The 27,841-nt window shown below is 43.1% G+C and overlaps 2 protein-coding genes across 8 annotated transcripts in view; one reads left to right on the top strand and one right to left on the bottom strand.

The window, feature by feature from the left end:
- CENPJ (centromere protein J) overlaps positions 1-1,667 on the bottom strand; it is a 74,373-nt gene extending 72,706 nt beyond the window's left edge. For 3 of the 6 annotated variants that reach the window (XM_053563787.1, XM_053563789.1, XM_053563788.1), the window contains exon 1: positions 1,469-1,658. The gene's annotated coding sequence lies outside the window, so the exon portion shown is untranslated. Of the gene's footprint in view, positions 1-1,468 lie in introns of all 6 variants that reach the window. The other 3 variants (XR_008374639.1, XM_053563791.1, XM_053563790.1) reach the window with 2 other exon arrangements.
- A 10,180-nt stretch (positions 1,668-11,847) lies between these two features.
- PARP4 (poly(ADP-ribose) polymerase family member 4) overlaps positions 11,848-27,841 on the top strand; it is a 103,202-nt gene continuing 87,208 nt past the window's right edge. The window contains exons 1-5 of one of the 2 annotated variants that reach the window (XM_053564069.1): positions 11,848-12,124; positions 18,318-18,450; positions 20,981-21,179; positions 24,846-24,912; positions 26,516-26,591. In XM_053564069.1, coding sequence (XP_053420044.1) covers positions 18,319-18,450; positions 20,981-21,179; positions 24,846-24,912; positions 26,516-26,591 — 474 coding nt within the window. In that variant the 5' untranslated portion in view covers positions 11,848-12,124; position 18,318. The remainder of the gene's footprint in view (positions 12,125-18,317; positions 18,451-20,980; positions 21,180-24,845; positions 24,913-26,515; positions 26,592-27,841) is intronic. The other variant, XM_053564068.1, reaches the window with a different exon arrangement.

Genomic DNA, 27,841 nt, shown 5'->3' with positions numbered 1-27,841 from the left:
AGTGTATACATTTGGGCTGACCTCCTAAGAGTAACACACTTTATCAAATATGTTATTGATCTAAAAATGTAATGACTTTTCTTCAAAATCAACCAGATTACCTGCCTTAATTTTCAATGAATTTATCAAGAAATTTTTCGAGATCTACATTTAGAAAGGAGACAAACTACAAGGTCATTTGATAACATGGAAAACCAGAAAAATTCCCTACTAGACCAAGAAGCGCCAAGTCCCCTTCCGGTGCAGCATTAAGACATTTATTCCCAAAAACCCACTCAAAAGAAAAAAAAAAAAGGCTGGGCGCCTGTGGCTCAAGCGGCTAAGGCGCCAGCCACATATAACTGAGCAGGTGGATTGGAATCCAGCCCGGGCCCGCCAAACAACAACAATGGCTGCAACCAAAAAATAGCCGGGCGTTGTGGCAGGCACCTGTAGCCCCAGCTACCTGGGAGGCGGAGGCAGGAGAATCACTTGAGCCCAAGAGTTGGTGGTTGCTGTGAGCTGTGATGCCACTACACTCAACCCAGGGTGACAGCTTAAGGCTCTGTCTCAAAAAAAAAAAAAAAAATGAAAACCCTTCTGTATTTTCGCTTCTATTTCATAACTGTGATCCTGAAAATATATTTAACGTCAGCAAGAAGTACAAAAACTGTTTCACACTAAACTGCTACTTATTACTGATACTAAGGTAAAGGTGCACATATACAGAAAAATTCCTAGGAAAAATTAGTATGTGGACTCAGATTTTACAGATATCAAAATCCAATGAACTCGAGTGTATGCGTATGTCATACGCATGAAACTGCGTGTATTAAACGTGCCATTTTATTGTATATCAATTAGACGGCAATAAAGCTGCTTTGAAAACTCTGAAGTGGCTCAGTGGGTAGGGCACCGGCCCCATATACCAAGGGGACAGGTTCAAACCCGGCCCCGGCCAAACTGCAACAACAACAAAAATAATAGCCGGGCGTGTAGCGGGCGCCAATAGTCCCAGCTACTCGGAGGCTGAGGCAAGAGAATCGCCTAAGCCCAGGAGTTGGAGGTTACTGTGAACTGTGTGACGCCACGGCACTCGACTGAGTGCAATAAAGTCTCTACAAAAAAATTTAAAAATCTGACAAACAACCTTGAAACCTCTAAAGAGTGCTATGTAAACATTCTTTAAAGCCATCTGCAAAAAGGAGAAATCCTCTGCATGGTGAGGGCGGAAAGAGAACACAAACAGCAAATTCAAAGTCACCCTTAGACTGCAGGAAGCTAACTCGTTGCTTTGGGACTCAAAGGTAACAGGTCCAAGAAAGCTACAAAAATCACACGAAGCTTCAAGAGATCAGCTGAGCGATACTAGCGCTGACAGAGGACAACGAGCACCGCCACTTCACCATCCCTGCTCCAGCCGACTGCGGCTACTGCGCGTCCAGCAGAACCTCAGAGTCCGGCCACGGCGCAGGACAGAGCGACTCACCTGAGAAGAAGGCGCCTCAGACTCCGCGAAGAACAAAGCAGCGTTAACGAGCGAAGCCACCGACCTAGAGGGGGCCGGTGCCCCACTCCCTCCGCGCCCGGTGGAGCCGGCCCCCTCAGGTGCGGGGCGGCGGACAACTAACTCCTCAGCTCCTTTCGCCCACGAATTACCGCTTTGCAATGTCCCGGCCGCTCAGCAACCACGCAAGGGCCGCCGCTGCCGCATTTACAAATGAGCCGCCACACTCACCGCCTCCGGTCCGAGGCCCGCCTGCACCGACAGGGCCCGCCTCCGTCCCGAGGGCTCGAGGGAAGCGTAGTTCTCACTGGCCCTTTTCCGCAGAGGCCTGGGTGCCGTGGGAGCAGATAAACTACAACTCCCAGCGACCACAGCGGCGGACGTTGCCTAGAGGACTGATGGCGCACCGCCTTTCGCCCGGGCCGCCTGCCAGTGGCCGCCGGCGGGCGGCGAGGCGGGAGGCGGTTCCCGGCGTGAACTTCCGTGACCTGCGTTGCTTCCCGCTCTGGACACTTTAGAAAAGAGGGCTCCTGCGGGCCCCTGTAGTCCCAGCTATTCGGGAGGCTGAGGCAAGAGAATCGTTTAAGCCCAAGAGTTGGAGGTTGCTGTGAGCTGTGTGAGGCCACCGCACTCTAGCGAGGGTGGTACAGTGAGACTCTGTCTCTACAAAAAAAAAAAAAAAAGAAAGAAAAGAGGGCTCCTCCCCCCTTAAGCTGGCAGCGTGTGTAACATGAGAGGGCGGCGTAGAGTCTCAAAGCTAACCTACAGTGGCCGACTTTTTTACAGGTCATTGGCTTCGTGTCTGTTTACTCAAACAATTGGCTGAGTAAAATTTTAAGATATCAAACGACGTGCCATTTGTAACAACCAGTGTAGTAAGCTGAAACAAATTACCACTGATTAAAGACAATTAAAAACATTGCACAGGCCGGGCGAGGTTGCTCACGCCTGTAACCCTAAACACCCTGGGAGGCCAGAGGGTGGTGGATTATTTGAGCTCAGGAGTTAAAGATACCAACCTGAGCAAGAGCAAGACCCGGTTGTGGTGGGCGCCTGTAGTCCCAGCTACTCGGGAGGGTGAGGCAGGAGGATTGCCTGAGCTTAGAAGTTTGAGGGTGCTGTGAGCTGTGATGACTCCATGACACTCTAGCTTGGACAACAGAATGAGGCTCTGTCAAAAATTATAATTACACAGAAATTTAGTCCTCTAACATTTGTTTTGCTTTCTACTTCAAAAATGGTTCTTCTTCCCCTAAATCAAGGTTTTAATTTTTGTTTTGTTTGTTTTTGAGACAGAGTCTCACTGTGTCACCCTCGGTAAAGTTCTGTGGCATCACAGCTCACAGCAACCTCAAACTTTTGCACTTAAGCGATTCTCTTGCCTCGGCCTCCCAAGTAGCTGGGACTACAGGCGCCCGCCAGGACACCAGGCTATTTTTTTGTTGCAGTTGTCACTGTTAGCAGGCCCAGGCTAGGTTCGAACCCACCAGCCATGTGGCTATCGCCCTAACCACTGAGCTACAGGGAACAAGCCAACATTTTACTTTTTGCTTTTTTCAATTTATTTTCATTTTGGAAAAGGAAACCAAAGCCCAAGTCTTCTATGATCACACAGCTATTGAAGACACAGGACAAAAACACAACAGTCTTCGTCTTCATTTAGCTCTTTGGCTTGAAAGCATGCCCAAAAGTCTCATCATTGTTCTTAAATGTTTTGTGTCTTGGAGGATAATTATAATATCCTCTACTTTTTGTGCCTCTTTTTTTTTTTTTTTTTTTGGCCGGGGCTGGGTTTGAACCCACCACCTCCAGCATATGGGACCGGCGCCCTACTCCTTGAGCGACAGGCGCCGCCCCCTATGTTTTATTCTTATATTTTTATTCTAATATAGTATAATATTAATTGAAAAAAATGAATGAATCTTTTATCACACTCAAGTCTTAACTGGATGTTAAAGTTCTATGTAAGTTTTCACCTGTAGCCCAGATAATTCTCAAAACTGCCAACAAAGCTTGAAGGCTCCTCCAAATCCATTATAAGATGGAAGGGAAAGGGGAGAAACTTCCAGCTTCTACTCTTCCAGCCAATAAAAGTTCCAACCTCATTAATTGCTTCTATCCTTGCATCTTCAAGTATTGCTAGTAAAGATACATAAGACTAACATCTCCCACACAGAGGTTTTAGCCCCAAATTATCCATTATGATACAATCCTTTATTTTGTCATAAGCAAGAGGGCATTATCATGCAATAGTTAAAAGCCAGGCTTTGGAGTCTGGCAGGCTGGGATCATATCCTAGCTTACCAATTTACAAGAACTTTGTACTCTTCAGCACTAAACCCTTCTGAAACCAGTCTTCTCATCTACAAGATGGAGGTAATAAAAATGATACTTCCTTTGTACTACTGTCAAGAAGATTACATTTAAAAAATAATAGTACATACATGTATACAAAACAGCCCAACACCTACCATGTTGTAAAAAGTCATTGAACAGGAAGTGTTTTCATTTTAATCATGACTTCATCTGTTGAACTCACTTTGCCAGAACCCAGCTTTTCAGGTCATGCCGAATGGTGTGTGAAATAACAGAATAATAGTATGTTATTCCAAATTATTTGGCAATAACTATTTTGATAAAGTTGATCCTGGGTATGAAAGATATCGGGAAAATTGAGAACTTTCATTGCTGGATTAGTGGTAGCAGTGACAGCAGGGGACAGAAGTGTAAGCCTGGCTGAGAGGTAATCCCCAAGGCCAGGAAGGTTAGAAAGGGTGACTCTAACAAGTGGGGGAGATGCATTAAGAATTGCAAGTATCCAGCCTCTAGGACAAATGCAAGAAAACCCACAGCCTACTTCACCTGTGAAAAGAGAGTAAGGGAAGCTCCTCACCAAGATCCCAAACCTCAGATTTCTAGAATTTTACTTCGGCAAAGAAATTTCTAACAATGTTCAATGCTGAAATAAATCATTTTTTAAAATCCTAAAATGGGCTCGGCGCCTGTGGCTCAAGTGGCTAAGGCGCCAGCCACATACACCTGAGCTGGCAGGTTTGAATCCAGCCTGGGCCCACCAAACAATGATGGCTGCAACCAAAAAATAGCCAGGCGTTGTGGCGGGTGCCTGTAGTCCCAGCTACTTGGGAGGCAGAGGCAAGAGAATCGCTTGAGCCCAGGAGTTGAAGGTTGCTGTGAGCTGTGATGCCACAGGACTCTACCCAGGGTGACAGCTTGAGGCTCTGTCTCAAAACAAACAAACAAAAAAAACCCTAAAATGATTTAAAACCGTTTTAACATTGGACAAAACTATTGCTGGTACAATGGACTTGAAGGAAAATATGGAAACCTGTGAGACTACATAGCAAAAGGATTATCGTATCTACTACATTCCAAAATACCTGACCATGATGATGAGTGGACAATAAAGAAATTCTGACCTCAATTTTTGCTGTAACATCAGAGCAATAACATGATAGTTGTCACACCTGTATTTTTACTTTTATTTTCTTCTTTTTTTTTTTTTGAGACAGAGTCTCACTTTGTCTCCTTCAGTAGAGTGCTGAGGTATCATAGCTCACAGCAACCTCAAATTCTTGGGCTCAAGCGATTCTCTTGCCTCAGCCTCCCAAGTAGCTGGGGCTACAGGCACCAGACACAACCTCGGCTATTTTTGTTGTTGTTGTTGTTGTTTGTTTGTTTAGCAGGCCCAGAGCAGGTTGGAACCCACCAGCCCTGGTGTCCGTGGCAGGTGCCCTAACCACTGAGCTACAAATGCCAAGCCTTTACTTTCTTCTTGAAAAATAAAACTAATTGGGCAGCGCCTGTGGCTTAGTTGGTAAGGCGCCGGCCCCATATACCGAGGGTGGCGGGTTCAAACCCGGCCCCGGCCAAACTGCAACCAAAAAAATAGCTGGGCGTTGTGGCGGGCACCTGTAGTCCCAGCTACTTGGGAGGCTGAGGCAAGAGAATTGCCTAAGCCCAGGAGTTGGAGGTTGCTGTGAGCTGTGTGAGGCCACGGCACTCTACCGAGGGCCATAAAGTGAGACTCTGTTTCTACAAAAAAAAAAAAAAGAAAAGAAAAATAAAACTAATTAAGATCATTATGTTATGATCCAATAGTTCTTCAAACATTTTATAGGTTTTCATACATATTTTTAAAGCAGCACATCTACTTTGCACAAAGAAAAATTGTCAATAATTTGCATATCCTAGAATTACATTAACTACAAAAACCACAGCTGTTCAAAAATCTTGCACAATTATTCCCACTGCCTGTTCTTAAAATTGTATTGAATGGTTTGTATATGTCAGGCACATTCTTCTTGAATGTTTGGTAGAATTTACCTGTGAAGCCATCTGATCCTGGGCTTTTCCTTTTTGGGTGATTTTTTGATTACCAATTGTATTTCTTCACTTATAAGGGTGTCCATAAATTTCATGTGTGATTTAAAATAGCCAACTATTTTAAACTGCACATGAACTATTCAGATTCTCTATTTCTAAGTTGCGGTAGTTTGTGTTTCTAAGAATTTGTTCATTTCATACAGGTTATCCATTTGTTGATGTACAGTTGTTCATAGAAAATTCTCTTATCCTTTTTATTTCTGAAAGCTCAATAGTAATGTCCCACTTTCATTTCTTTTTTTATTTTTTGATTGTTTGGTTTTAGACAGTCTTACTCTGTCACCTGAGGTGAGTACAGTGGCATCATAGCTCACAGCAACTTCAAACTTGCTGTTTGGGCTTAAGCAATCCTCTTGTCTCAGCCTCCCAAGTAGCTGAAACTACAGGTGTCCACCACCATGGCTGGCTAGTTTTCCTATTTTTAGTAGATATGGTGTCTCACTTTTGCTCAGGCTGGTCTCACACTCCAGACCTCAAGTGATCCACCCACCTCAACTTCCCAGAGTGCTAGGATTACAGGCGTGAGCCACCACACCTGGCCTGATTTTGATTATTTTAAATTTATTGAAAAGTGTTTTGTGGTCTAACATATGGTCTGTCCTGGAGTGTTCCATGTATACTTAGAATGTATATTCTCCTGCTGTGTGGACAGTTCTGTATATGTCTGTTAGGTCTCATTGGTTTAAAGTATCTGTTTCCTTATTAACCTTACCTCTAGTTCTATCAATTATTGCAAGCTATACATTGAATAGCATCTCCAGCTACTATGTCCAACTATTTCTCCCTTCAATTATGTCATTTTTTCATATATTTTGAGTTCTGATATTAGGTGTGTTCTAATTGCTCTAATGTGTTCTCATAATTGTTCTGTCTTCTTGTTATATTGACCCATTTACCAATATACGATGTCTTTCTCTGTCTTTTGTAACAATTCTTTTTTTTTTTTTTTTGTAGAGACAGAGTCTCACTTTACCAACCTCAGTAGAGTGCCATGATGTCACAGGACTCACAGCAACCTCTAGCTCTTGGGCTTCCGCGATTCTCCTGCCTCAGCCTCCCGAGCAGCTGGGATTACAGGCGCCTGCCACAACGCCCGGCTATTTTTTGGTTGCAGTTCAGCTGGGGCTGGGTTTGAACCCGCCACCGTCGGTATATGGGGCCGGCGCCCTACTCACTGAGCCACAGGCGCCACCCTTTTGTAACAATTCTTGACATAGAATCTCTTTTGCCTGATATTAGTGTAGCCTCCCCAACTGTCTTTTGTTACTATTTTCAGGACTATCTTCTTCCATTCTTTTAATTTCAACCTATTTGTATCTTTGGCTCTAAAGTAAGTTTCCTGTAGACAGCATATAGGTAGATCATGGGGTTGGTTATTTTTTTGTAAATCCATCCTCCAATCTCTGCCTTTTATTTGGAGAGTTTAACCTAATGTTTACATGTGAGGTAATTATGGCTAAAGATAGATCTACTTCAGACATTTTGCTATTTTTTCTATATGTTTTATACCTTTTTTGTTCCTCAGTTCCTTCATTACTGCCTTCATTTGTGTTTATTTTTTGTTGTGTACCAACCATTTTATTTCTATTCCCATTTCCTTTTCTGTATTTTTTTATTTACTTTCTTTGTGGTTACCTTTGGGATTACAATTAACATCTTAAGTTTATAACAATCTAGTTTGAAGTTTGTAATTTAATTACAAAAACTATGCTCCAGTACATCTTCATCCCTCCTCTTTTATTTGTTATTGTCATGAATAACTTCTTTATACATTGTGTACCCATTAACATAGCTTTATAATTATTGCTATGAACATTAGTCTATTATATAAAAATAAATAAATTACATACCAAAAATCCAATGCTATTGAAATTTTATTTTGTTTTGTTTTAGAGAAGGGGTCTGTCTCTGTCACCCAGGTTGAAATGTGGTGGCAGAGTCATAGCTCACTGCACCTTCGAATTCCTGGGCTCAATAATCCTCCTCTTTTGGCCTCCCAAAGTGCTGAGATTACAGGCATGTTCCACTGCAGCACACTATTGCCTTTTATATTTACCTATGTACTTAACCTTTCCTGGTATCTTTTATTTCTTCATTTGACTTCCAGTTATTGCAAGCTGACCATCCCAAATCTGAAAATCTAAATTCCAAAATGCTCCCAAACTGAAACTTTTTGAGCACCAACATGATTGGTGCTCAATAGCATTTCAAAGGAAATGCTCATTGGAACATTTCAGATTTCAGATTTTTTGGATTTGAGATGCTTATTTGGCAAGTATAAGGCCAATATCCAAAATCCAAAACACTTTTGATCCCAAGCATTTTGGATAAGGTATATTCAATCTGTATCTTATGTCCTTTCATTTCAGGGTGAAAGACTCCTGTTAGTGTTTACTGTAGGGCAGATCTACTGGCAACAAACTCCCTCAGTTTATGTTCATCTGGGAATGTCTTAATTTCTCCACTTTTGGAGAATAGTACTGATGGATATAGAATTCTTGGTCACCAGTTTTTTTTTCCTTCAGCACCTTAAACATATAATCCCACTGGCTTTTGGCATCCATGATTTCTGCTGAGAAACTGGCTGTTAACCTGTGGAAGATCCCTTCTTAGTAGTGATCACTTACCTCTTGTTTTCAGGATTCTCTTTGTCTTTTGACAGATTGATAATAATGTGTTTCAATGTGAATCTTTTTGAGTTTATCATAGTTGGAGTTTATGTAGCTTTCTTAATATATTATCTTTCATCTTTTATCAAATTTAGGACTTTTGGGACATTATTTTTTCAGGTACTCTTCTTCCCCCTTTTACCCTCTCATTTCTGAGACTTCTGTTATGCATATGTTGGTATGCTTGATGGTATTTCATGGGTCTGTTGGGCTTTGTTCATCTTTCTTGATTCTTTTTTCTTTCTATGCATCAGACTTGATTTTTTTTTTTTTTTTTTTAGAGCCAGAGTTTCATTTTGTCGCCTGGGTACAGTGCTCTGGCATCACAGCTCACAGCAACCTCCAGCTCTTGGGCTTAGGTGATTCTCTTGCCTCAGCCTCCCGAGTAGTTGGGACTACAGGTGCCCACCACAGTGGCTGGCTATTTTGTTGTTGTTGTTGCAGTTTGGCCAATGCCGGGTTTGAACCCGCCACCCTCAGTATATGGGTCTGGTGCCCTACTCACTGAGCCATGGGCACCGCCCCACAGACTTGATCATTTCAATTGACCTGTCTTTGAGTTTGCTCATTCTTTTTTTTTTTTTTGCTTGCTCAAATCTACAGCTGAGCTCCTCTTGTGAATTTTTCATTTAAGATATTATACTCTTCAACTGCAAAAATTTTTTATTTCGTTCCTTTTTATAATTTCTATCTCTTTAATCATATTCTAAATTTGTTGAGACACTGCTCTCCTGGTTTCCTTTAATTTTTTGTCTATGGTTTCCTTTAGCTCTTTGTGAATGCTTAAGATAGTTCAATTAAAGTATTCTTTTAATAATCCCCATGTTTGTTCTTCACTGACTGTTTCTATTTATTTCTTTTTTTTCTTTGAAATCAGCCACATTTTCATGTTCTTTGCATGCCTTATAATTTTTTGTTGAGTACTATGATATGGTAACTCTGGAAATCAAATTATCTTTCTTCTCCCAGGATTTCTTGTTGTTGGTTGCACTGGATTACAGTGTTTGATCTGGACTTTTTTTTTTTTTTGTAGAGACAGAGTCCCACTGCACAGCCCTCAGGTAGAGTGCCATGGCGTCACACGGCTCACAGCAACCTCCAACTCCTGGGCCCACGTGATTCTCTTGCCTCAGCCTCCCAAGCAGCTGGGACCACAGGCGCGCGCCACAACGCCCAGCTATTTTTCTGTTGCAGCTTGGCCGGGGCTGGGTCCAAACCCGCCACCCTCGGCATATGGGGCCGGCACCCTACTCACTGAGCCACAGGCGCCGCCCATTGATCTGGACTTTTTAAAACTATTTTTTGTAAAGACTGTTTTTGTCATCTGTGGTGTCTTAGGTCTCTCTGTTCCTCTAGTTTAGTGTTCAGCTAGTGGTTTGACTGAGATGGTTTTCTTAAATGCTTGTAAGAAAAAGGAAAAGAAAAAGAAAGGAAAGAGAAGATAAAAAGATTCACCAGGTTTTTGCACATTGGATCTGCACTGGGGCATTTGTTCTATACTTAGCCAGGCCATTTGTGCTTTAGCTGTCACTCGCTGCTTGTGCTAAGCATAAAACTAACTTAGTTCTCAGCTCTTTTCTCAGCATGTGTCCTGCTCTTAGCATACCTACAGCTTTCTAGATGCCCCAGTATAAAGGGGGAGCTTCTCAAAACCCTTATTCTAACAAATATCTCACACTTGGATTTCCTCCTAAGCTTTCATCTTGACTAATTTTTGGTCTTACTGTTTTGGGGGTTTTGTTGTTTTTTTATTTGTCGCTCTTGGTAGAGTGCCATGGCATCATACCTCACAGCAACCTCAAACTCTTGGGCCCAAGCAATCTCTTGCCTAAGTCTTTCATTTTTAGTAGAGACAGTCTCATTCTTGCTTAGGCTAGTCTTTAACTCGTGAGCTCAGGCAATCTACCCATCTTGGCCTCCCAGAGTTCTAGGATTACAGGAATGGCTTTCAATTCTTTTTTTTCTTTTTTTTTTTGTAGAGACAGAGTCTCACTGTATCGCCCTCGGGTAGAGTGCCCTGGTGTCACACGGCTCACAGTAACCTCTAACTCTTGGGTTTACGCGATTCTCTTGCCTCAGCCTCCCGAGCAGCTGGGACTACAGGCGCCCGCCACAACGCTATTTTTTTTTGTTTGTTTGTTGCAGTTTGGCCGGGGCTGGGCTTGAACCCGCCACCCTTGGCATATGGGGGGCGCCCTACTCACTGAGCCACAGGCGCCGCCCTTCAATTCTTTTTATAAAGAGATAGGGTCTCATTAGGTTGCCCAGGGTCAACTCAAACTCCTGGGTGCAAGCAGTCCTCCTGCTTCAGCCATGCCTGCTTCTAGGTTTTGAGGCATATTCTCCACATAGCTGCTTTTCTGTCCTAATAAGAGTTAATTAGGAAAACAAAGGCAAGTCTCTCTATGGGTCCTTCAGGGGGTCTCTAAAAGGTCCAAATAACAAACATCATTTCCAGAGATAAAATCTGCTCTGCTCCTTCCAGAACCAGATATCCACACCAGGAATGAAAGTGTACAAGGGGAGTGGAGCTAGGGTAAGTTAAAGTATGGTGAAGATCTCTACCTACTTGTGGAATGGATCTTCTGGCAGTGGCCTATTTCCTGGTTAAGCATTTGTTCGTTTGCTATAAACCTTTGACTAGGAGTAAAATAAATCCATATCCTATCCACTCTTTATTCCTTCTATTCTCATTTTATTTGGCATCCTGGGTATCTGATTCTTTCCTATTACATCCTACTCCATGATTCTCAGATCTGTTATCTACAGCCCCCACATTTTTTGAATGACATATATATAGAAGTTCTACTACTGGGTGGCGCCTGTGGCTCAGTTAGTAAGGCACCAGCCCATACCTAGGGTGACAGGTTTGAACCTGGCCCCGGCCAAACTGAAGCAAAAATAGCCGGGCGTTGTGAAGGGCGCCTGTAGTCCTAGCTACTCGGAAGGCTGAGGCAAGGGAATCTCCTAAGCCCAAGAGCTGGAGGTTGCTGTGAGCTGTGACGCTACAGCACTCTACCGAGGGCAATAAAGTGAGACTGTCTCTTAAAAAAAAAAGTATTTCTACTACTTACAAACACTACCACGAACTTCAAACTTAGAAGCCCCAAATTAAGTTTATTATCTTACTCTTCTATTTCCTCAATCTTAACCCCTCCTAAAATTTGCTTTTTCCCCCTGCCTGAGAATTATCACCATTTCTCAATTAAATAACAGCACCATCCTCCTTCCTCTCCCACACTTGAACCTTGGAGGTATCCTCATCGGCCAAATCCCGCCTGAAAATGAAACTGAAACAGCCTGGAATCCTCCTCGAATGCTGGACAGGAAAACCCCGCCAACCCCGTCCAGTTCCACACCTGGCGGGACCTAACTCCTGGCGCTGCCTGGAGGTCGTGCCTACTACCGACGCTTGGCAGCGGGTGCAAGGCGGGGTTTCGGCCGCCCTGGCCCTGGCCCTGCCCTACCCGGCCGCACCAGAAGTCAGCGCCAGTAGCCGGGAGAACCCGGAATCCGGAAGCATCTAGGCGCCGGGGGCTCCGAAACGGGCTGGATCCTCCAGGAGGTGCGTGGGCGCCGTGGGGTGGTTGGCCAAGCCTCACCGAGACCGTCCTTGTCGAGGGTCTCTGTGGTCCTCGCGTGGCGGTGGTGCCTTCGCTGGCCGCAGTTGCCCAGTTGTCCTTTGCGGGGTTGGCTGCTGTGGGTCTGGCGGCATTTTTGGGCCGGGGTAGGGTCCGCGCGCTAGTGTCCTTCCCCTAGCGGATGTCCCCGACGTTCCGTTCTACCCTGCGGCGCAGGCCCGGCGACAGGACACTGGAGAGTGGGGGAGGTGTCCCGACCTCTGGCGTATAAAGAAACCTCTCCCTGTGGCTGGAAAATGGCAGAACTCAGCGTTTCTTGTTTGCAGTATGCCCAACGGCTTGTTTTCTTTCTGAAAGTTAGGTTCAAAGGAACTTGTGCAAAAATACTGTGGTTTGGTGAATAATCAGGAGATATATTCTGATCTCGTAATTGGCAGCACCATGACAGAAACAGTGAGCTTCTCGAGGTCCAAAGTTTAAACCCTGCAACCCACTTAAATAATTCCTGCGGGAATGTTGAATGATTAATCCAGGGAATGAGTGGGTAGATCTCAGCTCCTAGAAAACAGAGGCGCAGGTCCGAGACTGCTAAATAACAGTAAATATATGACTATTCCAAGCATGGTATGTATTATGATAAAGGAGAAATTCACTCTTGAAAATGTGCGTGTTGCAGATTCCTTAATTACATTTGACTTGATCTTTTGTTCAGCCAGCATTTATTAGGTCTTGTCTGTGTACTTAGAGCTGCTGTGTCCCAAGGGGGTAGGAGTAAAACCAAAGTAGTTCCCTTGCTTTTTAAGAGCTTAATAATCACATTTGGCAGGCGTGTTATTGACGCCATTTCAATCCAAGTCACAAATCGAGTGTCAGTCTTTTCTAAAATCCTGGGCTTTAATTGATGAATGAAAGGGTAAATAAACATTTATTGAATGCTCTCAGTGTATCAAAAGTGATCTGAATTCCAAAAAAAAAAAAATTAAACAAGGCACAGCCTCACAGGAATGCTTGGACCCACTTGGAGAAATTGATGTTAGGAGTGGAGAGCAGCCAAAAATCACAGTGAAGTGTGTGATCCAAGCTATGGGGCTGTCAGAGGCCCAAGCCTGGGCAAACAATCAGAGGAAGAGGGTTCTGGGTGTGTGGGCATGGTGGGGTGGCAGGAGATTCCGTCTTTCTTAGAGCAGGAAGTGCTAATGGTGAAGACCAGGGCCTGTGAGGCAGGAAGCCTCTTATTTCAGCTGCACTAAAGGCTTTATGGGTACTGCCCCCCAAAAATGAAAAGAAAATCCTCTAAATCTAGAACTGAGGGTGGGCTTTGACCTTTTCCATTTTATTAATTTATTTATTTATTGGCAGCTGGATGCAATAAATATTTTTATTATATATATTATATGTAATATATTTATATAAATATATATTTTATTATATATTATATAAATATTTATTACATAAATACATGTAATTTATTGTGAGCTTTGACCTTTTCCATTTTTATTTATTTATTTATTTATTTTGAGACAGTCTCTCACTGTGTAGCCCCCTCCGTAGAGTTCTATGGCCTCATAGCTCACAGCAACCTCCAACTCTTGGACTTAAGCTATTCTCTTGCCTCAGCCTCCCGAGTAGCTGGGACTACAGGTGCCTGCCCCAACACCCGGCTATTTTTTGGTTGCAGTTGTCATTGTTATTTAGCAGGCCTGGGCTGGGCTCGAACACACCAGCTTCGGTGTACGTGGCTGGTGCCCTACTCACTGAGCTACAGGCGCCCAGCCTATTTATTTTTATTTATTTATTTTTGAGACAGAATCTCACTACGTCGCCCTGGGTAGAGTGCTGTGGGGAGGTCACAGCTCACAGCAATCTCAAACTCTTGGGCTTATGCGATTCTCTTGCCTCAGTCTCCCAAAGTAGCTGGGACAACAGGTTCCTGTGGCAATGTCCAGCTGTGGTTGTCATTGTTGTTTGGAAGGCCAGGGCTGGATTTGAACCCATCAGCTCCTGTGTATGTGACTGGCACCCTAGCCACTAAGCTAAGGCACCGAGCCACCTTTTCCATTTTTAAATCATTCACAGAGGGTAGGACAAGAGGAAGAGTAAAATTACAAATAAAAAAATAAAAATTACCCAAAAGAAGGGTTTATGGGAATTTGAGGGGAGTGCTGAGAGTGTCTCACGAGCTGGGGCTGTGCCCTGCTGTCTTTGGTTTGGGTGGAAGATACTTGGTAAATGATGTTCTAGCAAGGACCTGGGAAGGGGACCAATTGGAGTGACCGGTTGCACAGTTGCATTAGGATAAGCAGCCCCTGCCTAGCCTGGTATCTGTGAAAGCTCATATGTACATAGTGACATATATACATCATGAATCCTGGTGAAAACAGTGTACTTTGTGTTTAGAGAATACTTTGAAAGAAAAATGAGACTGGTGGGTATATCTATTACTAATTTACCAAGTTGTACACTATTATCATAGTCTAGTTTTGAACATTTCTATCACTTCTGGTGCCTTTTTCTTCAGAGTGATTAATGTTTAATATGGAAAAAAATTCAAACTCTTTGTCAGTGCTTCTACTTGAATATCATTTTTGAAGATCATTGGAGGTACAAACAAAGGTTTGCATGTGAGAATGTTCATTACAGCCTTTTTTGATATAAAAAAGTAGAAATAATAATTTTCCAACAATAAAGAAATCGTTCACTATGGTACATGCCAAAAATAGCCTCTATTAAGTATTTTCTAAGAATGTTTAATGACAAAATGCTAATTATAAGATGCTGACTGATAATAGCAAGGTAAGTATTATATTCTGTACATGTAATACTTACCTTGCTATTATTTGCTTGTTATAGCACATAGACCTAGAAAAAAGCTGCAAGAAAAATACAAAACAAGATGTTAACATGGCCCCTAGGCCCCTAGGTTTTGAGATTATTTGGTTGTTAATTCAGTTCTGAATTTTCCACAATTGAGCATAAATTACTTTTCTAGAAAACATTTTTATTTTATTTATTTTTTTTGTTGTTGAGTCTGACTTTATTGCCCTTGGTAGAGTGCTGTGCCATCACAGCTCACAGCAACCTCCACCTCCTGGGCTTAGGCGATTCTCTTGCCTCAGCCTCCCCAGTAGCTGGGACCACAGGCGCCCGCCACAACGCCCGTCTATTTTAGAAAACATTTTTAAAAGAACAGATCACGGTAGCCGGGCAGCCGGGCGTTGTGGCGGGCGCCTGTAGTCCCAGCTACTCGGGAGGCTGAGGCAAGAGAATCGCTTAAGCCCAGGAGTTGGAGGTTGCTGTGAGCTGTGTGAGGCCATGGCACTCTACCCAGGGCCATAAAGTGAGACTCTTGTCTCTACAAAAAAAAAAAAAAAAAGTTGTAAAAGAACAGATCACGGGATTTAAAAACACACATAGGATAGATTTGCAAGTAGGCTTAAGTAGCTCTCCCCATCCCCCACCCCCAACTTAGCCAGCACAGGCAGGGATGTGATACCACTTAGGGACTGTCCTAAAAATTGTTAAAGATTCATTTAAAAGTTTTACTGTTTTGTCTGTTTTTTTTTTGTTTTTTTTTTTTTGTAGAGACAGAGTCTCACTTTATCACCCTCGGTAGAGTGCCGTGGCATCACACAGCTCACAGCAACCTCTAACTCTTGGGCTTAGGCGATTCTCTTGCCTCAGCCTCCCGAGCTGCTGGGACTACAGGCGCCCGCCTTAATGATCAGACATTATTAATTGTCAGACATTAAAAGTAGGATAAATTGGCTCGGTGCCTGTAGCTCAGCAGCTGGGGCACCAGCCACATACACCGGAGCTGGCAGGTTCAAACCCAGCCTGGGCCTGCAAACAACAATGACAACTACAACAACCATAACAAAAAATAGCCAGGCATTGTGGCAGGCGCCTGTGGTCCCAGCTGTTTGGGAGACTGAGGCAAGAGAATCATTTAAGCCCCAGAGTTTGAGGTTGCTGTGAGCTGTGATGCTATGGCACTCTACCAAGGGGGACATAGATAGTGAGACTCTGTCTCAAAAAAAAAAAAAAGGTAGGATAAATTAACCTAAATAGTGTGATCAAATATCTTACATCTACAAACGGATGCCAGTTATTAATCAATTTGAATGTAAGAGGCAATGAACAAATATGAAATTAGTAAATGTTAATGCTAGGGAAAGGCAGCACTCAGTTTAACCAGACCTCAAAAGAAAGAGGGAAAAAAGTGAACCCCTAATTTGTGCGTTCATTAGATATTTACCACATGTAGTATGTCTTGGTTTGGGGTATACAATGTGAGGAAAAGGACTGGGGGTCTCAAGGAGAAGGACTGGCATGTGTGAAGGCTTGAAGGACCAAGCCTTGGGTTTCATCCACCTGAAGGAATGGCCCAGTGAGGCCAAGACACAGTGGGACAGAGTACAGAGAGGACGAGGCTGAGCAACTAGCAGGGTGAGGCTGGAGACAGCTGCTGGGCCATGAAACATTATAAACAATTTGTATTATACTTGAAATATAATTTTCAAAAATCAAGACTCCTCAAACTACAGTGTGCGGCAGTTGGAGATGAGTCAGGGCTCAGGGATGTGGGCCAGGGTGGCAGTGGTGTGCATAGGCCAATAGATAGAGGCTGTATTTAGGCGCAGTGATGGCTGGTGGATGGGGCAGGGGTGCAGGAATCAAAAATGGTGTGGGCTGCTTGAGAGGCAATGGGACAGCAGTTCACATGACCAGGACGTGCAGGGGGGCGGGGCGGGGGTGGCAGTGGCGGTGGCTGCTAGGTTGGGGACATGGCACCTTCTGGAGTGCAGGCAGACCAGGAGGTGAGCTGTTGGGGAAGCAGTGACCTGGCATCCCCAGCTGGGAGCCTGGGGAATGGATGTTACCACCTATCATCCACAGAGCAAACAGACTAGGTAGGGGGGACTCCAGCTTGAGGAGCAGGATGTCCACAGGCAGGCAGAGTGCGTGAGGACTGCAGGACACCACAGCTTGCTTCTGGGACCTGGCAGACATCACTCCAGCTGCTAAAAACTGACAGATAGCTACTGGGGATTAAATCTACCATCTTGTCATTTATTCATTTACTGTTAAATGCATATTTCAGTTCAAAACATGCTTGTTCTTAGAAGAAATTCCTTCCTGCATGTGAGAATGTATGGTATAGTAAAAGAATTAACCTCAAATGCATTCTAATGTGTTTGTACACGCATACACATAAACTCTGCTTTAAAGTAAGTTGTATGTTTTAATATTTATTTATTTTGAGACAGAGTCTCAGTTTGTCGCCCTTGGTAGAATGCTGTGGCATCATAGCTTACAGCAACCTTAAACTTTTGCGCTCAAGTTATTTTCTTGCCTCAGCCTCCCAAGCAGCTGGGATTACAGCCACCTGCCAAAATGCCTGGCTATTTTTTTAGAGACGAGGTCTCGCTCTGGCTCAGGCTGGTCTCTAACTCCTGAGCTCAGGCTGGTCTCTAACTCCTGAGCTCAGGCTGGTCTCTAACTCCTGAGCTCAGGCACCACACACCTTGGCCTCCCAGAGTGCTGGGATTATAGGTGTGAGCCACCGCGCCTAGCCAGTTATATGTTTTTATTACTAGTTATTCAGTTCTTCTCCAAAATGGCTTAACAGAGGCGGCACCTGTGGCTCAAAGAAGTAGGACGCTGGCTCCATATGCCAGAGGCGGCAGGTTCAAACCCAGCCTCGGCCAGAAACTGCAAAAAAAAAATGGCTTAACAGAAATTTGCATAATCCGTCATATTCTAAAATTAAAAAAGGAAACTTATGTAATTAGCCTCTTTGAATTTATAGGATTATACATAAAAACCCTGGGTTTCATTATCACATAATGTTAATATTAAATTAGAAATAAATCCTTCTATGTTTTTGAGGCACACACTTGATCTGTAACTGAAATCTGTCATGTTTTAAGATGTATATTATGAACTGTACAAAGGGATTTGGGATGTCATCAACGATGAAAGCTAGAAATGACTCTAAAACCAAAACACACATTGCAAGCTTGGACAGTGTTCAATTTTTGTTATAATGTGATTACAATGTCTTTAAAATAATACCCAACTTTCTGACAGTTTGTGTGTAGAACAGTTCCTCATTCACTGTAATTATAGTTGCTTAAAAGACATTAAAACTATGACTTGAAACTCTTTCTCCTATAGGATGACTGTGGGAATCTTTGCAGATTGTACCTTCTGTTTGAAAGTCAAGTCCTTACCTCGGCAACAGAAGAAAAAGCTACAAACTGACATTACGGAAAATGGTGGAAAGTTTTCCCTTTTATTAAATCCTCAGGTACTTCCACAGCTTATATTTTTATTTCAGGCTTTTTTTCTTTTTCTTTTTTTTTTTTTTTTGTGGTTTCTGGCCAGGGCTGGGTTTGAACCTACCACCTCCGTCATATGGGGCTGGTGCCCTACTCCTTTGAGCCACAGGCGCCACCCCACAGCTCATATTTGATAAATATGGTGCATTCAGGGAATGAGGATCTAGAAAGCAGAGGAGACGATCAGCAGGAGGCAGTGAGTGGGCTGTGAGCTGCAGCAGGAGAAACTCTGATGCAGCCGCTTGGGAGGTTGGGCCCAGACAGACAGAGGTGGCCCAGGAAAGTTCTCTAAGATACAGGACATCATTCCACTGCCCAATGAAGCAGGTATTATTAAAGCCCAGCCAATGACAAAAATAGAAAAAATTTAAGCCTCTGTGCACAGCCCCAGTAGACTTACCAGAACATCTTCACAGTTATTTGTATCATATCAGGAAGGAAGGCTGCTCATTTGTTGAGTGGAACCGCAAAAAGGGAGGGGCAGTCAGGAGGCAGACAAAGCTCTTGATTTCCAAAGCTTGCCAAGAAACAAGTCTTTCCAAAGGGCTGGTTGCTGTGTGGTCCTTGGTTTCTGGTTAGTAAGAGGGGGAGGAAGTACAAGAAGATATATCTGACTTCTTCTTGCCCATTATGGCCAGGAACTCAGTTTTAAGATTTTTTTGCAGGGTCCCCTTGGTCAAGACAGGGTCCATTCAGACAGTTGGGGGCTTAGGGTTTTATTTTTATTTCTCCCTCACATTCCCTATGCTGCTCTGTGCCACTTTTCTCTCTCAGCCACCACAGACTCAAAACACGAGCTTTGCTGTTTGTCAAGATATTGTCTGGCCAAGCTTGTGACTTGATATTGATATAAAAAATAATATATTTTGTTGTTATTTTTTAAAATAGAAAGAATACAAAGAATTTCAGGCCAGCCAAAACTATTCTTGAACAGAAAAAGTCATAGTGCACAGCATTTGCAAAAACACAGCAGTGTCACTCACCAGAATATCAGTCCCAGAGTGACGTTTACAAGCAGAAAGACATGCAGTACAAACTGACTTTTCTGATATAGCCTCTGGTGCTTATTTTATTTGCTTAAAGGTCGTAGGAAGCTACCTTCCATCTCTCAAAATGAACTGTAGGCCTGACAGATACAGAATTTCACAGCTGGATGAAATCTTGGAAATAATTTAGATGAACCTCCTCTTTCTTAACCACCTCATTACAAGAAAAATTGCAGTCCAAAAGCATTTGGTGCCAGGCCTGCCTCCCCTATACCCACCCCCACCCTATGCTTTGCCCTTCCTTCTGTTGATGGATTGAGGGGATGATTCAGCCTGCCTTTCCATGGACTTCAGCCCGGGGTCTTGATCACAGTGAGCCTCATCTTTTCTGTGAAGAGTATTCAATTCCAGCTGAATATTAGAGATGAAATATCCCTATTTATTTCCTTCATTCACTGCCCTGCACCTGCTGTACTTTCTCAGTTGCTGAGAAGGACAACTACCAACATGGTCTCTCCTTTTTTGAAATTCTCACTTACTATGAATACAACCTTTTTTTTTTTTTATAGAGACAGAGTCTCACTGTACCGCCCTCGGTAGAGTGCCGTGGTGTGACACAGCTCACAGCAACCTCTAACTCTTGGGCTTACGCGATTCTCTTGCCTCAGCCTCCCAAGCAGCTGGGACTACAGGTGCCCGCCACAACGCCCGGCTAACCCGGCTATTTTTTGTTGCAGTTTGGCCGGGGCTGGGTTTGAACCCACCACCCTCGGCATATGGGGCCGGTGCCCTACTCACTGAGCCACAGGCGCCGCCCTGAATACAACCTTTTTGAAGTTTTTCTTGCCCATGTATATAAACATTTAAAATGGGCATACCGGCATTATAAGGAGATAGCTCTGTATATAATGATCAGGAATGATTGCCAAGATAAACTGGTAAGTAGAAAAGCAAGTTGAGAAGAGTGTGGATAGTATGCTGCCATTTGTCTATGCATAGAATAATTCTAGGAGGATACATGAGGAGCAGTCACAGCAGCTGCCTCAGGAGAGGAACTGGGAACAACGGTGGGAAAGAAGTTAACACATCATTATTGCCACTGTACTTTTAAGATATTCTGCAATGTGCATGTACTATGTGTACAAAACCAAATAAAATTACAAATTAAAATAGATAAAAAAATAAGCTTCAAACCTCCCTTTTCACTCCTAAGGAAATAATTGAACAAGTACACAAAGATGTACACGTTAAGACGTTCCTCACAGAATTGTTTACGATAGTGAAATTCTAGAAATAACCACTGGGGTTGGTTAACCAATTATGGTGCAGCCATATCTATATTCTTTAAAAACTGTTGATTTTTAAAATTGTTATATAACTAGAAATTGTGTTATTTATAAATGTCTTAGAAATCTGAGAAAAATTATTCTCAACATCCTTAAAATGAGACTTTTTTAAGGGTGAAAATTACAGATATAAATTATTTATCTTTTTTCTTCTCTGTTTTTCTTAGTGCACACATATAATCTTAGACAATACTGATATTCTGAGTCAGTATCAACTGAACTCCCTCCAAAAGAACCACATTCATATAGTAAATCCAGATTTTATATGGGAATCCGTCAAAGAAAGGAGACTCTTAGATATAAAGAGTTATGATCCTAATACACTGGATGTCACATCATATCTTGATCAAAAGGCAAGCGGTTCTGGTAAGTATTCACAGCAAGTATTTAATGTGCTGTAGGTGCTATCATAAACATTTGGGTTTGTCAGATATTAGAGACACAAAATTATCTAGAAATACTACAAAAACAATTAGACCTCTCATTACCTGGAAAATGGACAGTAAGGGGCGGCGCCTGTGGCTCAGCGGGTAGGGTGCTGGCCCCATATACCAAGGGTGGTGGGTTCAAACCTGGCCTGGCCAAGCTGCAGCAAAAATATAGCTGACGTTATGGCGGGCGCCTGTAGTCCCAGCTACTTGGGAGGCTAAGGCAAGAGAATCACCTAAGCCCAGGAGTTGGAGGTTGCTGTGAGCTATGACGCCTCGGCACTCTACCGAGGGCGATAAAGTGAGACTCTGTCTGTACAAAAAAAAAAAAAAAGATGGCGGCGCCTGTGGCTCAGTCGGTCAGGTTCTGGCCCCATATACTGAGGGTGACGGGTTTAAACCCGGCCCCGGCTGAACTGCAACCAAAAAAAAAATAGCCGGGCGTTGTGGCGGGCGCCTGTAGTCCCAGCTACTTGGGAGGCTGAGGCAAGAGAATCGCTTAAGCCCAGCAGTTGGAGGTTGCTGTGAGCTGTGTGATGTCATGGCACTCTACCGAGGGCAATAAAGTGAAACTCCGTCTCTACAAAAAAAAAAAAAAAAAAAACGGACAGTGAAATAGTAAAGGGCAAAAGAATACTTTAGCAATGGAAAAGATTTCTTTTTTTTTTTTGTAGAGACAGAGTCTCACTGTACCGCCCTCGGGTAGAGTGCCGTGGCGTCACACGGCTCACAGCAACCTCTAACTCTTGGGCTTTCGCGATTCTCTTGCCTCAGCCTCCCGAGCAGCTGGGACTACAGGCGCCCGCCACAACGCCCGGCTATTTTTTTTCTGTTACAGTTTGGCCGGGGCTGGGTCCGAACCCGCCACCCTCGGAATATGGGGCTGGCGCCCTACTCCTGAGCCACAGGCGCCGCCCTTCCTTTTTTTTTTTTTTTTAGATGCAGAGTCTTACTTTATCACCCTTGGTAGAGTGCTGTGGCATCACAGCTCACAGCAACCTCCAACTCTTGGGTTTAGGCAATTCTCTTGCCTCAGCCTCCCAAGTAGCTGGGACTACAGGCACCTGCCACAACGCCTGGCTATTTTTTTTGTTGCAGTTTGGTCGGGGCTAGGTTTGAACCCACCACCCTCTGTAGAAAAAATTTCTTAATATTCAGTTTAGTGGGGTCAGATTCAAAAGTACCACAAAACCATTAATAATCTCAGAAACTTGACTATAATTTTAACCAGGGGTTGTAGGAGGAATCCTTCTAAGAAAATATTATTACCACCACTTAATGACTGGATATGTTATGACCAGTATTTTGCTAAAGAAGATCTCTGAAAGGAAACCCCTTTATAAACTCAGATTTTTATTTTGGAATCTGGCCAGGAAGAAAGCCTTTGGACATAGAGAAACACACTCTTCATGAGTCACATCAAATCCCAAGCAGTTCTGGGTAAGACAAAGTGACTCATGGCTATAATCCTAGCACTTTAGGAGGCCAAGGTTGTGAGGATCACTTGAGGAAGGGAGTTCAAGACCAGACTAAGTAACATAGCTAGACCCCCATCTCTACTAAAAATAGAAAAAATTAGCCAGGCGTGGTGGCCAGAACCTGTTGTCCCAGCTACTTGGGAGGCTGAGGCAGGAGGATCACTTGAGACCAAGAGTTTGAGGTTACAGTGAGTTGTGATGATACCACTGCACTCTAGCCCAGGCAACAGAGTGAGACCCTGTCTTAAACCCTAAGCCATTTTGATAAATATTAACTAAGAGTAAGCATATGGCATATGTTAGAAATCATAGTAACATGGAAGAGTGAAGCTTCTTCAGACAAGCAGTCAGGCAGAAATGCAGCAGTCATCAGACTTGTTTCCTGTCTCAGAAAATGATAGTTGAAACAGAAATAGGCTAAATGGTAGGCTCTTTCACACTGAAAACATATTGTTCAACATCCAGAATAGTTTATTCAGTCTCAGAATTACTGCGAATATACTGATAATCTTTGTAATCTTGGTAGTATAATTAAAATGAGAAAGAAATGTTTGCACTGTAAGAGTTATTCCTGGCTGGGCACAATGGCTCATGCCTCTGGGAGGCTGAAGTGGGTAGATAGCTTGAGTTCAGGAGTTCAAGACCAGCCTGAGCAAAATGGAAACCCCCATCTTTATTAAAAGTAGAAAAAACTAGACAGATGGTGTGACAGGCGCCTGTAGTCCCAGTAGTCAAGAGGCTGAGGCAGGAGGATCACTTAAGCCCAAGAGTTTGAGGTTGCTGTGAGCTGTGATGATGCCACAGCATTCTACCTAGGGCGACAGAGTGAGACTCTGTCTCAAAAAAAAGAGAGACTGAGTGTCAGCCACATACACCATAGCTGGTGGGTTTGAATCCAGCCCAGGCCTGCCAAACAACAATGACAACTACAGCCAAAAAATAGCTGGGCGTTGTGACGGGCGCCTGTAGTCCCAGCTACTCAGGAGGCTGAGGCAAGAGAATCGCTTAAGCCCAAGAGTTAGAGGTTGCCGTGAGCTGTGACACTACAGCACTCTACCCAGCATGACATAGTGAGACTCTGTCTCAAAAAAAGAAAAAGAAAAATATGAAGCAAAAACTCACATAGACTCCTTGAATTTCCCTCCTTTAAACCAGAACATCCCCAACTCTTTCATTTGTGACATGAAGACTCTTAAGAACTCATTCTAATCCTGTGGCACTGTACATAAGCGCCTGTGGCTCAGTGAGTAGGGCGCCGGCCCCATATGCCGAGGGTGGTGGGTTCAAACCCAGCCCCGGCCAAACTGCAACAAAAAAATAGCCGGGCGTTGTGGCGGGCGCCTGTAGTCCCAGCTGCTCGGGAGGCTGAGGCAAGAGAATCGCGTAAGCCCAAGAGTTGGAGGTTGCTGTGAGCCGTGTGACGCCACGGCACTCTATCCAAGGGCAGTACAGTGAGACTCTGTCTCTACAAAAAAAAAAAAATACATTTTAGGCTGTCTTGGCAGCTCATGCCTGTAATCCTAGCCCTCTGGGAGGTCAGAGCAGGTGAACTGCTTGAGCTCAGGAGTTTGAGGCCAGCCTGAGCAAAAGTGAGACCCCTGTCTCTACTAAACGTACAAAAATTAACCGGGTGTTGTATCAGGCACCTGTAGTCCGAGCTACTATGGAGGCTGAGACAAGAGGATCCCTATGATGCCACAATACTCTACGCATAGTTATAAAATCTATGTGAGTTATAACTATTCATAGAGTACTGTGGCATCATAACTCACATAGCTTTTTAAGAAAGTAGTAATACATTTTATAACTATGCTTACCATGCTCTTCAGAGAAAAAAATACCACTTGAAAATGTGTGGCTGTCAATCAGTTTCACTTAATACCAATTAGAATTATCTTCTTATGCCTATTAAAATGGAACTAGAATATGTTCTTGCTACCTTAGACACCTTCTTCTTTTTCTGGCAATGTCCTTAAGTTGTTCATCACTATGGTTAAAGACAGCTGAAAAACCAGACTAGTATAGCAAATATGGTCCATATTCATGAATCTGAACAGTTGCAGTAGTTAACACATTATGATAAACCTTTGAGCAGTAAACAAATGTTATGTTTGCTTTAATCCTAGAAGAGAAAACAGATGATCTATCCCTGGACCATGCCTCAGAAAAGGAAAACATTGTGGAATTCACTGAGTAATTTACTTCTACTCCTTTGGCCTCTACAGAATTTGTAAAACATTTTGTAAACTTCAAGCACAGGACTAAAATACTAGTTGTAGACTTTTGCGGTATTTTATTTTAACTCTTCAGTAAATTTTTATTTAATATTTTTTACTTCAATTAGAATAGTAGTAATTTTTATCTTCTCCATACTATATGAATTTGGATGTAATTATTAGATTAATTGATTTTAGGAAAGAAAAACCAGTGGCAATAAGATTTGGGCAATCTGCTCACTCTGTTATGTTACTGAGCAGTCTCTAGCGTAAAGACAGTTTGGGCCAGGTGTGGTGGCTCTTGCCTGCGACCTCAGCACTTCGGGAACCTAAGGTGGAGGATCACTGACCCCAGGAGTTTGAGGCTCCAGTGAGCTGCTATCATGCTACTTCACTTCAGCCTGGGTGACAGAGAGAGACTGTGTCTCTTTAAAAAAAAAAAAAAAAAAGTTTGTTACTCTCCACTTGATATTTTCAAAAATGGAAATAACTATCTTCCTCAAATGGAGTATGTAAGTAAATCTAAAGTACTATATGGGTTCTTAAAGTTTTCTCAAAACTGCAGTGTTAGTTGGGCATCACATTTGATCTTACTGTATTGTTAATAGTTATGTTTAAAGAAAACAAAATCCAAAATAAAAAGTATGAATTAGGGCCAGGCATGGTGGCTCACACCTGTTAATCCTAGTACTCTGGAAGCTGAGGTGGGTAGAGTGCCTGAGCTCACAGGTTCGAGACCAGCCTGAGCAAGAGTGAGACCTCGTCTCTAAAAATAGTCGGGCAATCTCAGCACCTGTAGCTGAGTGGTTAGGACTCTGGCCACATATACCAGGGATGGCGGGTTCGAAACTGGCCCAGGCCTGCTAAACAGCCATGATCACTACAACAACAACAACAAAATAGCTGGGGGTTGTGGCGGGCTACACCTGTAGTCCCAGCTACTTGGGAGGCTGAGGCAAGAGAATAGCTTCAGCCCAAGGGTTTGAGGTTGCTGTGAGCTGTGACGCCATGGCACTCTACCGGGGGTGACAAAGTGAGACTCTGTCTCAAAAATAAATAAATAAATAAATAAAAATAAAAGCAGCTGGGCGTTGTGGCCAGTGCCTGTAGTCCTAGCTACTTGGGAGGCTGAGGCAAGAGAATCACTTGAGCCCAAGAGTTTGAGGTTGCTATGAACTATGAGGCCATGGCACGAGGGCAACAAAATGGAACTGTCTCAAAAAATAAATTAATTAATTAAATAAAATAAAGAAGAGTTGACTGTGGTTCAGAGAGGCATGATATAGCTTTTAAGGATCAGATCCAACTTGTACCGAGGGTGTGAGGCTGTCTCTGCCATGTGCATCCTGCCTTCTCTCACAGAAGCTGTAGCCATCAGATCTGGGGGATTAAGCAGAGGAAGAATTTACCTCACTTCACACAGTCCTTTAACCATTTTTAGAACATTTGATGGGGCATTGAGGACTTGTCGTGTATTTTGTAAGGAATTAGGAGATCCATAAGGTAATTTTTTGAAAATTCGGTTTAGCCTAAAATCCATTTTAATGTTAAAATTTTATTATACACTGTACAAATTGCAGGTTTTATAAAGAAGATGTTGAAATTCCTCATTTTCCTCAAGAGTTTGAAGTTGCAAAATACAACTCCTTGGAAAAAGTAAGTCTGATTTCTATCTAGCACAGCGGTTCTCAACCTGTGGGTCACGACCCACAGGGACTGTATTAAAGGGCTGTGGCATTAGGAAGGTTGAGAACCACAGATCTAGCAAAAAACCCACAAGTGTTTGAATGTATTCCAAGTGTTTCTCCTGTTCATTTTTTTATTGTTTTGAAAAAATCCTGAATGTCATATATACCTTAAGGTATGAGTTGATTTTTAATAGTCAGGAAGAGTTTAGTGTTTAAAATTTAATGTTTAATTTTTTATTTTACAAGTGATGCATGCTTGTTTAAAAATTTTAGGCAGGGGCGGCGCCTGTGGCTCAGTGAGTAGGGCGCTGGCCCCATATGCCGAGGGTGGCAGGTTCAAGCCCAGCCCCGGCCAAACTGCAATAAAAAAATAGCCAGGTGTTGTGGCGAGCGCCTGTAGTCCCAGCTGCTGGGGAGGCTGAGGCAGGAGAATCGCGTAAGCCCAAGAGTTAGAGGTTGCTGTGAGCCGTGTGACGCCACGGCACTCTATTCGAGGGCTGTACAGTGAGACTCTGTCTCCACACACACACACAAAAAAATTTTAGGCAGTATAACATATTAACATGGCATTAAAAATAAAAGTCCTTTGCAGGGTACAATGGCTCATGCCTGTAATTTCAACACTCTGGGAGGCTGAGGATTTCTTAAAGTCAGGAATTCAAGGCCAGCCTGAACAAGAGTGAGACCTTGTCTCAATTAAAAATACAAAAATTAGCCAGGTATGGTACTGTATGCCTGTAGTCCCACCTGCTTGGGTGGCTAAAGCAGAAGGATCATTTGAGCCCAAGTGTTGGAGGTTTCTGTGAGCTATGATGACACCAATATACTCTACCCAGGCAACAGAGCAAGACTCTGTCACACACACACACACAAGAAAGAAACAAAAGTTCTCCTCCCTGATATTAATGGTTTTTTTGTATTTGGAAAGGGTAAATTTAACAAGTATTTGTATTTACACCATGTTGAATTTCCCATCCTTTTGTATTAGAAAGAAAAACAAAAAACTTTTTTTAATGGAGTCACACAAATGAAATTCAACACTAGTGCTATACAGTACAAACATAAGCAGATATATTATAGGAAAAAATACCAAAATATTAACAGTGATTATGTATCTGTAGTAGAATTGCAGGTGGTTTTTTCTTTTTTTAAGTCTCACTCTGTCACCTTAGGTAGAGGTAGAGTGCTGTGGTGTCATAGCTCACAGCAACTTCAAAC

The sequence above is a fragment of the Nycticebus coucang genome, chromosome 15 (genome assembly GCF_027406575.1).
Source record: "Nycticebus coucang isolate mNycCou1 chromosome 15, mNycCou1.pri, whole genome shotgun sequence".
Lineage (NCBI taxonomy): Eukaryota > Metazoa > Chordata > Mammalia > Primates > Lorisidae > Nycticebus > Nycticebus coucang.
The sequence above is the reverse complement of the archived record's forward strand: the minus strand, read 5'-3'. Positions and strand labels throughout refer to the sequence as shown.